Source organism: Rana temporaria, chromosome 13 (genome assembly GCF_905171775.1).
Source record: "Rana temporaria chromosome 13, aRanTem1.1, whole genome shotgun sequence".
NCBI classification, from domain to species: Eukaryota; Metazoa; Chordata; class Amphibia; order Anura; family Ranidae; genus Rana; species Rana temporaria.
The window spans coordinates 105,023,282-105,039,611 of NC_053501.1; the positions used below are offsets into that span (position 1 = coordinate 105,023,282).

A 16,330-nucleotide genomic window follows, 5' to 3' on the forward strand; every position below is an offset into this window, starting at 1 on the left:
TGATCAGCCCGGATTCAGAAAGAATTTACGCCGGACCACATACGCTACGCCGCCGTAACTTAGGGCGCAGGTGCTTTCTGAATACAGAACCTGCCTCACTAAGTTACGGCGGCGTAGCGTATCTGAGATACGCTACACCCGCACAAAGTTACGCCATCATTTCTTTGTCAGGGGGCAAACGTACAAATTCAGCAGGGGGATCAAATAATTTCTTTTTTTTTCCTCACTGTGGTCTTGCCGTGTTTTCTAGCATCCCTGAAGTGTGATGAGGTGTTCCAGTGAACAAAGAAGAGGAACTTAGAGGACTATGCAGAATTTTGTGATATGACATTTAGATCTTTATAATGACATGTTCAATGGGTGGAAGGTTTTCTGTAATGGCATTCAGATATGATGGATAAAATACCTTGAAAAGTTAGAAGATCGTCCTGCAGCGTTCTTCCTTGGAGCTCCTGGGAGGGCTCTTCCCTTTGAAAGTCGAGTGGAAAAGCAGAATCTTGTGGCATTGCTCGTCTTTCATCGTCATACTCTAAGGACATCCCACCTCGGTGCATTTGAGATTGGAAATCGGGGTCATCAGGGAATCCTGGAGAACGGCTCTGCGTTTTATTTTGACCCTTAAAGTCTTCACGATCGAATGGTCCCACAGATGGCAAGTCAAAATCACTATGAATATTACCCAGTGATCGATTGCTTTGATCCTGCCTAAAACCCAAGTCACGGTCATTGCTTCGTACTTGGGGAAGGCTACCAACGTCTTCACGGATATTACGATCGCCTTGAAAACCTGAATCGCCATGTTTCCTTAGCGGGTGGGTTATATCACTGTTTTTGGGAGCACCTTGTAACGTTGGCCCTCTTTTGTCATCGTACAGAAATGCTTTCTCATCTCTGTGCATTCGTGAGCGGTCTTCAGAAAAGCCCGGAAGATTGCCTTGTGTTCTATTTTGCCCCTTTAGGTCACCGCGATCTACTTGTAGATGTAATGGTCCCATAGACGACCTATCGGGGTCACCACGGGCATCGTCCAGTTCATTACGCCGAAAAGTAAAGTCCCGGGCATCGGTTCTTACTCGGCTGTCAGTAGGCCTGGGGCCGCCTTGTATCATTGGTCCTGGTCTGTCATCATAACGGAGCCCCATTCTATCCTTGGGCATTGGAGTGCCGAGATTGTGGTCACCAAGAAAACCTGGAGGATGGTCCTTTGTCCGGCCTTTGCTCTCAAAATCATCATCTACTTGTTGAAGCAACGGTCTAATAGGTGGCATAATAGGGTCACGGAGGAGATCACCCGATAAGCGTTTGCTTTGATCAAGACGAGAAGCAAAGTCACGGTCACTGATCCTTAATTGGTTATCGGACTCTCTGGGGCCACCTTGTAATGTTGGCGCTCGCCTGTCATCACGCTGGAATGCCATCTCGTCTTTGCGCATCGGATAGCTGGGGTCATGGTCACCAGGAAAAAGCGGAGTCTTATTTTGACCCATCAAGCCATCTCTATTTCCTTGTTGACGTAGCGACCCCATAGATGGCATGTCAAAGTCACCACGGGGGTTGTCCAGCGGTCGCATGCTTTGATCAGGCCGATAAGTAAAGTCACGTTCATTTTTCCATTCTTGCTTGTCGGTATGCCTGGGACCACCTTCTAGCTGACTTTGTCTGTCATCGTACTGAAACTCCGTCCTATCATCTCTGCGTGTTTGAGAGCCCAGATCGCGGTCACCAGGAAAATTTAAAGGATGGCTCGATGTCCTATTTTGACCCTTAAAGCCATCCCGATCTAGTTGTTGACGCAATGGTCCCAGAGATGGCATACCATGGTCACCCATACTTTGATTTTGTTGAAGAGCGAAGTCGCGGTCGTTGTTCCTAAGTTGTCTGTCGGAACGCAAGGGACCACCATCTATATTTGGCTCTTGTCTGTCATTGTACATTGCCCCACCTCTGTGCATCTGTGATTGCAGATTGCGGTCACCCGATAACGGTCCAATAGACGGCATGCCAAAGTCACCACGGGGATTGCCCAGTAATTGTGTGCCCTGACCAAGCGGAAAAGCAAAGTCGCGCTCATTTTTCCTTACTTGGCTGTCGGTGTGCCTGGGGCCACCTTGTGAGGTTGGCCCTTTCATGTCATCGTATTTAAATGGCATCTCACTTCTGTGCATTTCATAGCTGGGATTACGATCACCGGGAAAGTCTGCCCTACCAGTGAAGTTCCTGCTATCAGGGCCTCTTTGTTGGTATGAAAGCTCCATGGGAAGGCTACCAACGTCTTCACGGATATTACGATCGCCTTGAAAACCTGAATCGCCACGGTTCTTTAGCGGGCGGGTTATATCACTGTGCTCATCATACTGAAATGCTGGAAGAGCTCTATCAACATTGAGGTCATACTGAAATGGTAGGCTGTCTTTCTGGTTACCAACACCGCCCTTTGGTTTTTCCCATTCATCTTTAAGAAGAGGATTGGGCTTAGAGGTGGAAGATCTTGAACCTGGCTTGTCCTGTTCATCCTCACTTGAGGAGAGACCTAGGAATTGTGAAAATTTATTATTTTTAACCAGTTTGGCTCCAAAGCAATATTTTTATTTTATTTGTCACATACATGTAAAAAAAAAAAAATCATAATTTTTGGCAATAAAATGAAAGTTGAACCCTCAGAACATTATATATTTTCTGAAAGCAGAGGCCCTGTAAAATAAAAAAGGTGGTAGCGGCAAAGTTTTGTTTCACATATTTGCACAACTGTTTATTAACTGCTTGCCGGCCGGCCGCCGCACGCAGATGTACGTCGACAGAATGGCACAGGCAGGCAAATTGGCGTACAGGTACGTCCCTTTATATCTGCCGCCCAGCGTGTGTGCGCCCGCCGTGTGCCTCATGAGCATGTTCGCGGGTCCCAGGAACTCAATGTTCCTGGGCGGCCCGCAGAGGCAAAACAGGGGGATGCCTTTGTAAACACGGCATTCTCCTATTCTGCCTAGTGACACTGTCACTGATGGCTGTTCCCTGTGATCGGGAACAATCATCAGTAAGGATGAGCCCTGGCGTGTTCGCATGCTACACGTGCAGAGTCCGCCAGGAAGTCTGCACGGCGCTGCACTAATCACAGCCAGGGAGACATTTCCCGATCTCTGCAGCCGAGCATCGGGACAATGTCTCTTTGGTTGTGATTAGCGCAGCGCCGTGCACACTTCCTGGAGGGCTCTGCACGTGTAGCATGCGAACACGCCAGGGCTCATCCTTAATCATCAGTGACATGACACGTGTAGCCACACCCCGTAACAGTAAGAATCACTCCCTAGGGAACACCTAACCCCTACAGTGCCACCTAGTGTTTAACCCCTTCCCTGCCAGCGTCATTTTCACAGTAATCAGTGCATTTTTATAGCACTGATCGCTGTAAAAAGGACAATGGTCCCAAAAGTGTCCACCATAAAGTCGCAGTCACGATAAAAATCGATGATCGCTGCCATTACTAGTAAAAAAAAAAAATTATTATTAATAAAAATGCCATAAAACTATCCCCTACAACGCTGTAACTTTTGTGCAAACCGAACAATAAACGCTTATTGCGTTTTTTCCCCCAAAAAAATATGCAGAAGAATACGTATCGGCCTAAACTGAGGAAAAAAAAAGTTTTTTTTATATATTTTTGGGGGATATTATAGCAAAAAGTAAATATTGAATATTTCAAAATTTCACTCTAGTTTTATTTCTAGCGCAAAAAACAAAAACCGCAGAGGTGATCAAATACCACCAAAATAAAGCTCTAAAAAAGAAGGCCCTTTTGTTTGGAAGCCACGTCGCACGACCGCGCAATTGTCAGTTAAAGCGACGCAGTGCGAAATCTGCCTAGTAACAGCAATATACGAGTAAAAAAAAAAAATTTTAAGACTTTTTTTTTTTTTTTCATTAAAGGCAAGCTGTTAATAATAAGTTTGCTTTTAGGGTGGAGCTCCGCTTTAAATGGACTGCAGTGTAAATCTGCAAAATGCAAAAAGCACTAAAAATGCATAGGTGTGAATCCAGCCTAAGACCCCAAAAACCCTCCTCTGCATTTAAAAGTGTTTAAAATACAAAGACCAGCATTTTTAAAACTGGCGCCTTTATGATGCTAGAAATCATGGTTAATAGATGCAAGACGATTCAGGCTTTGTTCGGGACTTCGGCCAGCCGGAGGATGGCCGCTTGGGTCTCCCAGTTGAACAGGAGACCGGGGCGGAGCAGCAGAAGAAGGTGGGGGAACGCCCCCCCTGCTACTTGTAATAACACCTGAGAGGATTTAGGGTTAGACAGTCACCCCGGTACAACCCCTTGAAGAATAAATCGGTAAGTTTGTGACTGATACCAATTCTTCAAAAAAGGGAATATCTGCCCCCGATATTCGGACAACCCCTAACTCAAACATGGCCTAGTTTGGCCCAAAGCTCGCCAGTTTTAGTTTAACCCATCCCAGGTCCATAGATCAGCACTAATTCATCACTTAGGCCCCTTTCACACTGGGGTGTTATTCAAGCGTTTTTCAGGCGCTTTGTCATCAGGCTGCATTCACACCTGATTGTAGCTTATTTGGTAGTTTTTTCAGGCGTTTTTTCCCAGCGTTTTGTCGCGCGTATTCATGTGTATTTGCGCGTTTGCATACAGCGTCGTCCGACGTTTTTTATTTTAGCGAATAGGAAAAATGATCATCTTTTCATCACTTGTTGCTATGTTGGTAGATATTTTTTATCTTCTGCCTGGGTGAAATGTTCTATTGATTAAGCGACAAAACGCCCGTAGCAAACGCCCATTGTCGCGCTAGTCCCTTGAATCGAGCGTTTCCATTACTTTCTATGGGAAATACAAAGCCTGTAAAGCGCCTGAAAGAAGCTGCTTGCAGGACTTTTTTTCACGCCCTGCCAGCGCAGCGCCTCAGTGTGAAAGCACTCGGGGCTTTCACATTGGGATTGCAGATGCAGCTTCTTTCAAGTGCTTTACAGGCGCTTTTTTTTAACGCCAAGTCCCCTTTCACACTGGGGCGTTTTTCAGGCACCTTAGTGTGAAAGCACTCTGGCTTTCACATTGGGATTGCAGATGCAGCTTCTTTCAGTCTTTTTTTTTTTTTTTTTTTAACGCTAAAGTGCCTGAAAAACGCCCGAGTGTGAAAAGGGTCTTAGTGACCACTAACAACTCAGACTCAACTCAGGTACTGTGCAGTAAAATGAATGGGCTGGACTTACATTCACCTCCGGACTCTGAATCATAATTCAAGCCTCCGTTTTTCTTAGGATTAAAAAAGCTGTTGGAAACCTAAAAAGAATAAAAACAAAAAATGGCTGTGAATTAGTACCCCCAAAACCGCACAGATGTCTCTGAAATCGCCCCTCGAAGTCGGGGACTGATCTCGCACAATTTCATTCCCGCAGTCACTGGGAACCCGCGCTGAATGTATGAAAGACTTACATTTATCTGTTTCCTTCCATGGCTCTTCTCAACGATCTCAACAGCAGTCAGCAGTTTTCTGAAGTCAGAAGGGGTTTTTACCCTGAAATTGCGGTCGATTCCCATGGTAGGAAAATTCTTACTCTGAAATGCAACAAAAACGGTTTACTTTAAGATTTTTTTATTTTTTTTATATTATTATTTCACATTTGTATACAGATGTATACAAGCTGAACATTGGTACAACAGAAGCGGAGTTTTGTGTTACAATATGGGAGTAACTCCAAATAGTTTAAAAAGGGGTTGTAAAGGTAATTTTTTTCCCCTAAATATCTTCCTTTACCTTAGTGCAGTCCTCCTTCACTTACCTCATCCTTCCATTTTGCTTTTAAATGTCCTTATTTCTTCTGAGAAATCCTCACTTCCTGTTCTTCTGTCTGTAACTCCACACAGTAATGCAAGGCTTTCTCCCTGGTGTGGAGTGTCGTGCTCGCCCCCTCCCCTGGACTACAGGAGAGTCAGGACACCTACCAACACACAGCTCCTTTCTCTATCTGCAACGTAGAGAGCGTCCTGACTCTCCTGCAGTCCAAGGTAGGGGGCGAGCACGGCACTCCACACCAGGGAGAAAGCCTTGCATTACTGTGTGGAGTTACAGACAGAAGAACAGGAAGTGAGGATTTCTCAGAAGAAATAAGGACATTTAAAAGCAAAATGGAAGGATGAGGTAAGTGAAGGAGGACTGCACTAAGGTAAAGGAAGCTATTAAGGGAAACATTCATTTTTTTACCTTTACAACCCCTTTAACCACTTAAGCCCCGGACCTTTAGGCAGGTAAAGGACCCGGCCAGGTTTTTTGCGATTCAGCACTGCGTCGCTTTAACTGACAATTGCGCGGTCGTGCGGCGTGGCTCCCAAACAAAATTGGCGGCCTTTTTCCCCCACAAATAGAGCTTTCTTTTGGTGGTATTTGATCACCTCTGCGGTTTTTAAATTTTTTTGCGCTATAAACAAAAATAGAGCGACAATTTTTAAAAAAAATTCAATATTTTTTGCTATAATAAATACCCCCCAAAAACATATATATAAAAATAAAAATTTCCTCAGTTTAGGCCGATACGTATTCTTCTACCTATTTTTGGTAAAAAAAATAAAAATAAGCGTTTATCGATTGGTTTGTGCAAAAATGTATAGCGGTTACAAAATAGGGAATAGTTTTATTGCATTTTTATTATTTTTATTTTTTTTACCACTAATGGCGGCGACCAGCGATTTTTCTTGTGACTGCAACATTATGGCAGACACATAGGACAATTTTGACACATTTTTGGGACCATTGTCATTTTCACAGCAAAAAATGCATTGTTTACTGTGAAAATTACAATTGCAGTTTGGGAGTTAAGCCCTAGGGGGCGCTGAAGGGGTCAAGTGTGACCTCATCTGCATTTCTAACTGTAGGTGGACGGGGCTGGACGTCATTGATCGTGTTTCCCTATAACAGGGAACACACAATCAATGACTGTGCCACAGTGAAGAACGGGGAAGCTGTTCTTTAGCTCCGTGGACCGATCGCAGGACTCCAGCGGCGATCAGGTCCGCGGAGCTTCGGACCGGGTCGCGGGCGCGCGTTTGCGACCCACGGCTGGGCACTTAAAGAGGACGTACAGGTACGTGCTTGTGCCCAGCCGTGCCATTCTGCCGACGTAAATGTGCAGGAGGCGGTCCTTAAGTGGTTAAGATATTTTTTATTCCCCATCAGATATCACAGTGCTTCGAAAAAATTGATTTAAATGCAGAGACAGTTGAAGTGCAATTTTCTATTAGGAGATGCAATTTTTACAGATAGCAAATCCAAAAATCTGGATAAACGTTGCGTTTTAGATGCACTTTAGTGTATAACTCCAACTTTTATTCCTTACCCCCTCTTGTAAAGCGAGAAAAAAACAAATTGCCAAGTTATCAGATTTTCCGACAACAATTGTCTGATGGAAGGGGTTTTGTCGCAAAATCCGACCGTTTGTACGCTCCACTGCACAATTGTTGTCGGATTTTCCGACAACAAAATGTTTTATAGCATGCCTTCAAATTTTCCGACAACAAATGGGTGCCGTCGGATTATCCGATCGTGTGTACACAAGTACGTCGGGAGAAAAAAATCCAAAGTACAAACACGCATGCTCCGAACCAATGCTACCCATAACACAACATTAGCAGAAGTTGCCCAAAGGGTGGCGCTAAAGAGCTGAAAAACCACGTAGTTCCGTGTATGTTGGCCAACACAGTTTTGCAGTCTGTATGCAAAACAAGTTCACGGCTAAACGCCCTTCGCACAAAATTCCATGGATTTGTCTGATGGAAATGCGATCGTCTGTATGAGGCATTACCCTTTCCACAGTGCTGACTGATACCTCTGCCCGTTGAATAGAACTAAGTGAGTAAATTAACGATTCTGTTGTTTTTCTCCCACCTTTCTCTGTGTGTTTTTATGAAAATGCTCAATGTGTACCAGCTACCAAAGTTTTGTAAAATGCAGACCTACCAGTCTCCACCCATGCAGACCCGCCAGTCTCCACCCATGCAGACCCGCCAGTCTCCACCCATGCAGACCCGCCAGTCTCCACCCATGCAGACCCGCCAGTCTCCACCCATGCAGACCCGCCAGTCCCCACCCATGCAGACCCGCCAGTCCCCACCAATGCAGACCCGCCAGTCCCCACCAATGCAGACCCGCCAGTCCCCACCAATGCAGACCCGCCAGTCCCCACCAATGCAGCCTCGCCAGTCTCCACCAATGCAGCCTCGCCAGTGTCCATCATGCTGCCTACACGTGACCATCATGTTGTCTACCTGTGTCCATAATGCAGGGGAACAGAAGAGAGGAAGAGCATTAGCCAGCCGGATGATAAGAGCGCAGTGGGACAGCTTTGATTTAAACCGCTGTGTGTGCCCGCCGCTCGACGACACAATATAGCCCCGTCCCCTGGCCGGGGACTTTTGATTCATGTCTTGGACAGATGATCTGTCTGTCATATTCCCCGGGACAAGGGGGCGGGGCTGTGTGTGACAGCGAGTGCGGGGAACATTCGGCTATTGCAAAGAAAGACGCTAGTGATGTCCCCCGCGCTCTGAATCATACAGCCGGCTCTCTTCCCCTATACAATCGCTGGGAGAAGGACTCCCATACAACCCGCCGGCTGGCAGTGCTCGTCCCCCCCCTCTCTCCCAGGCAACCCTTCCTCGCCAAACCTCAAAATCTACAGTGAGGAAAATAAGTATTTGAACACCCTGCTATTTTGCAAGTTCTCCCACTTGGAAATCATGGAGGGGTCTGAAATTGTCATCGTAGGTGCATGTCCACTGTGAGAGACATAATCAAAAAAAAAATTCCAGAAATCACAATTTATGATTTTTTAACTATTTATTTGTATGATACAGCTGCAAATAAGTATTTGAACACCTGTTTATCACCTAGAATTCTGACCCTCAAAGACCTGTTAGTCTGCCTTTAAAATGTCCACCTCCACTCCATTTATTATCCTAAATTAGATGCACCTGTTTGAGGTCATTAGCTGCATAAAGACACCTGTCCACCCCATACAATCAGTAAGAATCCAACTACTAACATGGCCAAGACCAAAGAGCTGTCCAAAGACACTAGAGACAAAATTGTACACCTCCACAAGGCTGGAAAGGGCTACGGGGAAATTGCCAAGCAGCTTGGTGAAAAAGGGTCCACTGTTGGAGCAATCATTAGAAAATGGAAGAAGCTAAACATGACTGTCAATCTCCCTCGGACTGGGGCTCCATGCAAAATCTCACCTTGTGGGGTCTCAATGATCCTAAGAAAGGTGAGAAATCAGCCCAGGACTACACGGGAGGAGCTGGTCAATGACCTGAAAAGAGCTGGGACCACTGTTTCCAAGGTTACTGTTGGTAATACACTAAGACGTCATGGTTTGAAATCATGCATGGCACGGAAGGTTCCCCATGCTTAAACCAGCACATGTCAAGGCCCGTCTTAAGTTTGCCAATGACCATTTGGATGATCCAGAGGAGTCATGGGAGAAAGTCATGTGGTCAGATGAGACCAAAATAGAACTTTTTGGTCATAATTCCACTAACCGTGTTTGGAGGAAGAAGAATGATGAGTACCATCCCAAGAACACCATCCCTACTGTGAAGCATGGGGGTGGTAGCATCATGCTTTGGTGGTGTTTTTCTGCACATGGGACAGGGCGACTGCACTGTATTAAGGAGAGGATGACCGGGGCCATGTATTGCAAGATTTTGGGCAACAACCTCCTTCCCTCAGTTAGAGCTTTGAAGATGGGTCGAGGCTGGGTCTTCCAACATGACAATGACCCGAAGCACACAGCCAGGATAATCAAGGAGTGGCTCTGTAAGAAGCATATCAAGGTTCTGGCGTGGCCTAGCCAGTCTCCAGACCTAAACCCAATAGAGAATCTTTGGAGGGAGCTCAAACTCCGTGTTTCTCAGCGAGAGCCCAGAAACCTGACTGATCTAGAGAAGATCTGTGTGGAGGAGTGGGCCAAAATCCCTCCTCCAGTGTGTGCAAACCTGGTGAAAAACTACAAGAAACGTTTGACCTCTGTAATTGCAAACAAAGGCTAATGTACCAAATATTAACATTGATTTTCTCAGGTGTTCAAATACTTATTTGCAGCTGTATCATACAAATAAATAGTTAAAAAAATCATACATTGTGATTTCTCGATTTTTTTTTTGATTATGTCTCTCACAGTGGACATGCACCTACGATAACAATTTCAGACCCCTCCATGATTTCCAAGTGGGAGAACTTGCAAAATAGCAGGGTGTTCAAATACTTATTTTCATCAGTGCATTTGGGTGTTCCAAGTAATTTTCTAGCAAAAAACATGGATTTCAACTTGTAAACACCAAATGTCAGAAATAGGCTTAGTCATGAAAGGGTTAAACAGTTAGTCCAACTCAAATCGGACAGAGCCAGACTATAGGCAGGCAGCTTTTTCTCCGTCGTCTCTATATACAGCCCATAGTGCTTTACCATTTTTATGTATTACAGGTTTATTTTTAAAATCAAACATGTTTTAAAAATAGTTTGACACGAATCCACCACCCGTTTCCCTTCAACTTATAATTTGAGTTCCATGATTCGGCTAAGGCTGTGTGAAGATACATTAGGTACTTACCATGTACACACATCTGTGCTTAATCCCCGCAATATGATAGAAAACGGTGTCGAGCTTAAAAACGCAATCACACAGTATGCATACGTAAGGTATAATCCCTCTTTTATCTGCAGCGTACTGGTAAATGTATTCAAGGCCTGCAGGAATGGAGAGAAAAAGGCCATTAATATCACAATTCATTAACCACTTGCTGCCCACAATGCTGGCGAGTGACGGCTGTAGGCAAAGCAATGTACCGATATGTCGCTGCGTACTTCCGGGTTTAGGGAGTGTGCGCCCCCTGCCTGGCTCCCGCAGTGAATGGACACAGAGGGAGTCCCGGTCAACGATTCATGGCTGGGACCTGCTGATCGGCTGTGTGCAATCACAGCCCAGAGCCCTGTGTTTGTGAAGGGGGCGGGAGCGGACAGCTCAGTCTATTAGTGGCTAACCAAGAGGCTGAGCCGGGTGCCAGTCCAGGCATGTGGGTGGATCCCGACCACATGGTCGCAAGCCTGGACCGGCTATGTGAACGTCATTCGACAGCGGACTTCAGCCTACTGAAGATGGGTCACAGGAGTGCAGAACGAACTACACGTCAGTGATCGAGAAGAGAGCTCTCAGTGTTAGAGCTGGTGGGGGACAGATGCAGCATGCTGGATCCACCTAGGTAAGTATGATTTAAAAAAAAAAAAAGCAAACCCCATACTTCTCTTTTAAGTGGAGATTATATATATATATATATATATATATATATATATATATATATATATATATATATATACACACACACACACACACACACACACACACACACACACACACACAAGTATATAGCAAAATTCCCTGCTACATAATGGATTTTCTTAACCACTTTCCGACCAGCCGCCGCAGTTTTAAGGCGGCAGGTCGGCTCCCCTGCGCGAGAGCACGTAATATAACATCGGCTCTCGCGCAGGCCACTAGGATCGCCGCCGGGCACACGTGATCGCTCGTTACAGAGCGAGGACCGGGAGCTGTGGGTGTAAACCCACAGCTCCCAGTCCTGTCAGGGGGGGAAATGCCTGACCGTCTGTTCATACAATGTATGAACAGCGATCAGTCATTTCCCCTAGTGTGGCCACCCCCCCTACAGTTAGAACACACCCAGGGAACATACTTAACCCCTTCCCCGCCCCCTAGTGTTAACCCCTTCACTGCCAGTGGCATTTTTATAGTAATCAACTGATCGCTATAAAAATGCCAATGGTCCCAAAAATGTGTCAAAAGTGTCCGAAGTGTCCGCCATAATGTCGCAGTACTGAAAAAAAAACGCTGATCGCCGCCATTACTAGTAAAAAAAAAATATTAAATAAAAATGCCATAAAAATACCCCTTATTTTGTAAACGCTATAACTTTTGCGCAAACCAATCAATAAACGCTTATTGCAATTTTTTTTTTATGAAAAATATGTAGAAGAATACGTATCGGCCTAAACGGAGGAGAAAATTTTTTTTTTAAATGTTTTTGAGGGACATTTATTATAGCAAAAAGTAAAAAATATTCAATTTTTTCAAAATTGTCGCTCTCTTTTTGTTTATAGCGCAAAAAATAAAAACTGCAGAGGTGATCAAATACCACCAAAAGAAAGCTCTATTTATGGGGAAAAAAAGAGGCCAATTTTGTTTGGGAGCTACGCAGTTGTCAGTTAAAGCGACGCAGTGCCGAATCGCAAAAACTGTCCGGGTCTTTTACCTGCCTAAAGATCCGGGTCTTAAGTGGTTACGTGGAGAATATATATATATATATATATATATATATATATATATATATATACACATACATATACACACACACACACACACACACACACACACATGTATATAGCACAATTCCCTGCTACATAATGGATTTTCTTAACAGCAGTTTACAGGTCTATTGTAAGGCATTTGCAGCAGTGTGACCCCCCCTCTTACCAATTAGAGGCTCATTCTGCCCCTCCGATGCTTTTATCTTGTCATCCAGTGTTTTCAAGTTCTTGGTATAAGTATACTGAATACGTTTTAGTCGCTGAAATAAAAAAAAAAAAAAAGGATGGATCACAATATAGATGTATTAAACAGAAAGGATTCTCATACTCCAATGGGGTAAGTTCTGGTCATATGACTGGATAATACACTGCTCAAAAAAAACGAAAGGTCCTCGTCCCCACTTCTGGGCGAAGGCGCAGTGGCGGTTTGGCCCCCCTCCTCTTTCCTCCGCTGCCGGGGCAACTAGAAAGCGCAGGGCGCGCCGCACATGTGCAGTTGGGAACCAGCAGTGAAGCCGAAAGGCTTTGCAACTGGTTTCCCATAGTGGAGATGGCGGCGGCGGCAGCACCCGAGTGCCAACATTGCGGGCTCCCTGGAAAGGTAAGTGTCCATTTGATAAAAGTCAGCCGCTACAAATACAGTAAAAACCTTGGTTTGAGAGCGTTTTGCAAGACAAGAAAAATGTTTTAATATATTTTGCCTTGATATACAAGCAATGTCTTGATATAAGAGTAGACGTCATGTCACAACTGAGTATAAAAAAGAAGAGAGGAGCCTCTAAGTGTAGCAATATGGTTACATTTAATGAAGGTATAACATTTAGCAACTTATTGCTACACGTAGAGCCGGTTCACACACAGGCGGCACGACTTTGGGGGCGACTCGGCAAGGCGATCCCAAGGCGACTTGAGAGGCAACTTGCAAAATCACTTCTGTATTGAAGTCAATGGAAGTCGCCCCCAAAGTCGTACAGGAACCTTTTTCTAAGTCGGAGCGACTTGCGTCGCTCCTATTAGAACAGTTCCATTGACTACTGTGGACTGAGACAGGTCGCCCCTGTGTGAACCGGCTCTTAGAGGTGCCTCTCTTCTCTTTTATACCCTGTAAAAAAAAAAAAATGCTTTGATATACAAGTGCTTTGGATTACAAGCATGTTTCTGGAACGAATTACGCTCGCAAACCAATGTTTTACTGTACTAATAAAAATTGTAGCGGCTGACTTATTTTTATTTTCCCCAGGCTGGAACACCTTTTTAAGGCCTCCTTCCCGCTCCTCTTTGACATTTGCCTTTGTTTTGGAGGGGGTGCACCTAGTTTTGACAGGTACCTGCTGCTACTTCCGTTCACATAGGCGATTTGAGCAAAAGTTTTCCTCCCCCCCCCCTCCCCGCAGTCTTCTGGGACACATCACAGGACTCGGAAGACTGCGGGACTATTCACAATGTGCAGCACAGCTTGCGCATGCGCAATGGGCACCTGGCTGTGAAGCCGCAAGCGGTCAAAGCTGGAAGTCACTACAGTTAAAGAGGAGGCTCGGTTAAAAAAAAAAATAGAAATTTTTGGGACCCATGGTTGGCTTATTTAACTACGATCACTGGAGACGTGAGCTACGGCTATAGTTTCATTTGATTGATTTCTAGGGGCTGGTCGGTTACTCTCTTATCTGTTCCCTCTCTTTTCTTCTCTTCCTTTTCTCCTTTTCTTTTCTATAAGTTTCTGCCTATTTCTTTACACCTCTACCTTTCCTACGGAAGCTTTTTAACGCGGGTCCTCCCGTTTAGATAGTGATGTTGGCAGCAGGATGGATTTGGGGTTCCCAGATCCGGGACCCTTGACCAGCAGGTCATGGGCCTACTAAGGTTGTGTCTTTAACTATTTGAGATGGACCACACTCCGTGTTTTACCCTGGAGTATTTTATTATGTTTTTTTTTTTTTTTTTGCTACGATGATGCTGCCAAACAGTATACGGTGTTATGTATTATGATGGAGACCTTTCAGGTGTTTGTTAACGCTTTCAGAATCTGTGGCGATGCTTCTGTAGTGTTGTAATATTCTTTTCTTTCAATAAAAACTATTGGAAAACAAAACAAAAAAAAAGAAATTAAAAGTCAGCAGCTACTAACACTGTAGCTGCTGACTTTTAATAAGGACACTTACCTGTCCAGGGTGCCCGCGATGACGGCAGCCGAAGCCGAGCAATCGATTGGGTCTCGGCAGCCCCGCCGCCATCCTCGGTGAGTGAATCAGGAAGTGTTGCGGCTTTACCGCCCGATTCCCTACTGCGCATTCGCAAACTGTGCGGCGCTACGTGAATGGGCGATGTCTCCTGTGACACACACAAGGTCCCAGAAGACACAGCTCCCCCATTCCCCAGCGCGAAGAGGAGAAGAAAGAAGACGGACCGCAGATCAGGAAGTGGCAGATTAGGACGACCTTCCTAGCAACGAGCACTTCTGGTATGTATAAAAAAAAATCAAAAAAATTGCAGCATTTTGGATTTTTTTTTTTCAGGGTGGAGCTCTGCTTTAAGATGCTGCCACTGAGCACCAAACACGGTCCCCGACGCCTCCATAGTTGGGTGGAGCACAGCACTGGATCCTGGTACAGGCGAGGGCCCGATGATGAGTTTTAGTAGCTGCTGACTTCTAATTTTCAGAAAACCGACTGGAGCTCCTCTTTAATGCATTAAGGTAAAAACCACTTTAACCCCCTTCCCAACCAGCCGCCATACCGACCCAATAACCCACCTTCATGTATTTGTGAAGAGTGCCGGAATAATGCAGAACCATTTCTTTTTCGTTGAGGCTAACTGTATTGCACAGCTGTAAAAATAAAAAAGGTATAACATGAACAAAACAAAAAAAAAATCATCATACACAAACCACACTCGGCTTTCAAAAGGAAAACACATTCTTGAATAAAAAGTCCCTTTTCAAAACCTCCATTTTTTTTATTTATTTTTTGTTGCAGGCATATGCTGTATAATAATAATAATAATAATAATAATAATAAGTACATAATACATATAGGTACAACATAATAGTACATGAGATTATTGGCTGACAAACTGTACTTGTACTTCTAAAACGTGCAAAAGTCCGCCGTGAGTCCGACAGAAAGAAAGAGAACAAGTTCTCCAAGGTCGTCGGACTTCCGAAAAAAAAAGTCTGATGGGGGCTACACACGGCCGGACCTTCCGAGAAAAAAAGCCTGTCTGACTTTTTTTCTCGGAAAGACCGTTGTGTGTACGAGGCATTAGGCACATAATGGGGGGGGGGGGGGGGGCCTAACCTTCCAGTTCTCATTTTTCAGGGTAAAATTAAAAAGCAGTTAGAGTGGAACTTCACCCCAAAAGGGTTAGTCCCGCTTTTACTCCTCTACCATATTTGGAATGTTTTTTTTGTTTGTTTGTTTTTTGAATGTGATACCCGATTTTGACAGGAACCTGCTCCCACTTCCTTGGCGATCCGATCCCCCCCCCCTCCCCCCAACTCTTTGAACATGTACCAGGAGATCGCTGGACCAAAAAGGGTGCAGGAGGGGTCACAGTTGGCTGCCCACAGTTAAAAGTTGCCGGCGCTTGGACCCGAGGACGGACAAAGAGCCGGGTCGGGAGAGCACATCACTGGATTCTGGGACAGGCAAGTGCATGTGTGTGTTTTTTAAAAGTCAGCAGCTACAGGAATTGTAGCTGCTGATTTGAAATGTTTGTCAATGTCAGTGCCCATCCATGAGTACCAGCTATCCATCAGTACCCATCCATCAGTACCAGCTATCCGTCAGTGCCACTGCCAGCCTATCAGTGCCACTGCCAGCCTATCAGTGCCACTGCCACATATCAGTGCCTGCCACATATCAGTACCATCTTTCAGTGCATGCCATCAGTGCGTGCCACCAATCAGTGCCCATCCATCACTGCCACCTTTTAGTGCCCATCAACCAG

At 45.1% G+C, this 16,330-nt stretch overlaps 1 protein-coding gene across 1 annotated transcript in view; it reads right to left on the bottom strand.

The window, feature by feature from the left end:
- Positions 1–16,330, bottom strand: part of LOC120920656 — a 63,541-nt gene that overhangs the window by 29,908 nt on the left and 17,303 nt on the right. The window contains exons 4-9 of the mRNA XM_040332856.1: positions 15,135–15,209; positions 12,552–12,645; positions 10,617–10,753; positions 5,446–5,568; positions 5,223–5,292; positions 407–2,530 (exon numbers count right to left, since the gene is read on the bottom strand). Coding sequence (XP_040188790.1) covers positions 407–2,530; positions 5,223–5,292; positions 5,446–5,568; positions 10,617–10,753; positions 12,552–12,645; positions 15,135–15,209 — 2,623 coding nt within the window. The remainder of the gene's footprint in view (positions 1–406; positions 2,531–5,222; positions 5,293–5,445; positions 5,569–10,616; positions 10,754–12,551; positions 12,646–15,134; positions 15,210–16,330) is intronic.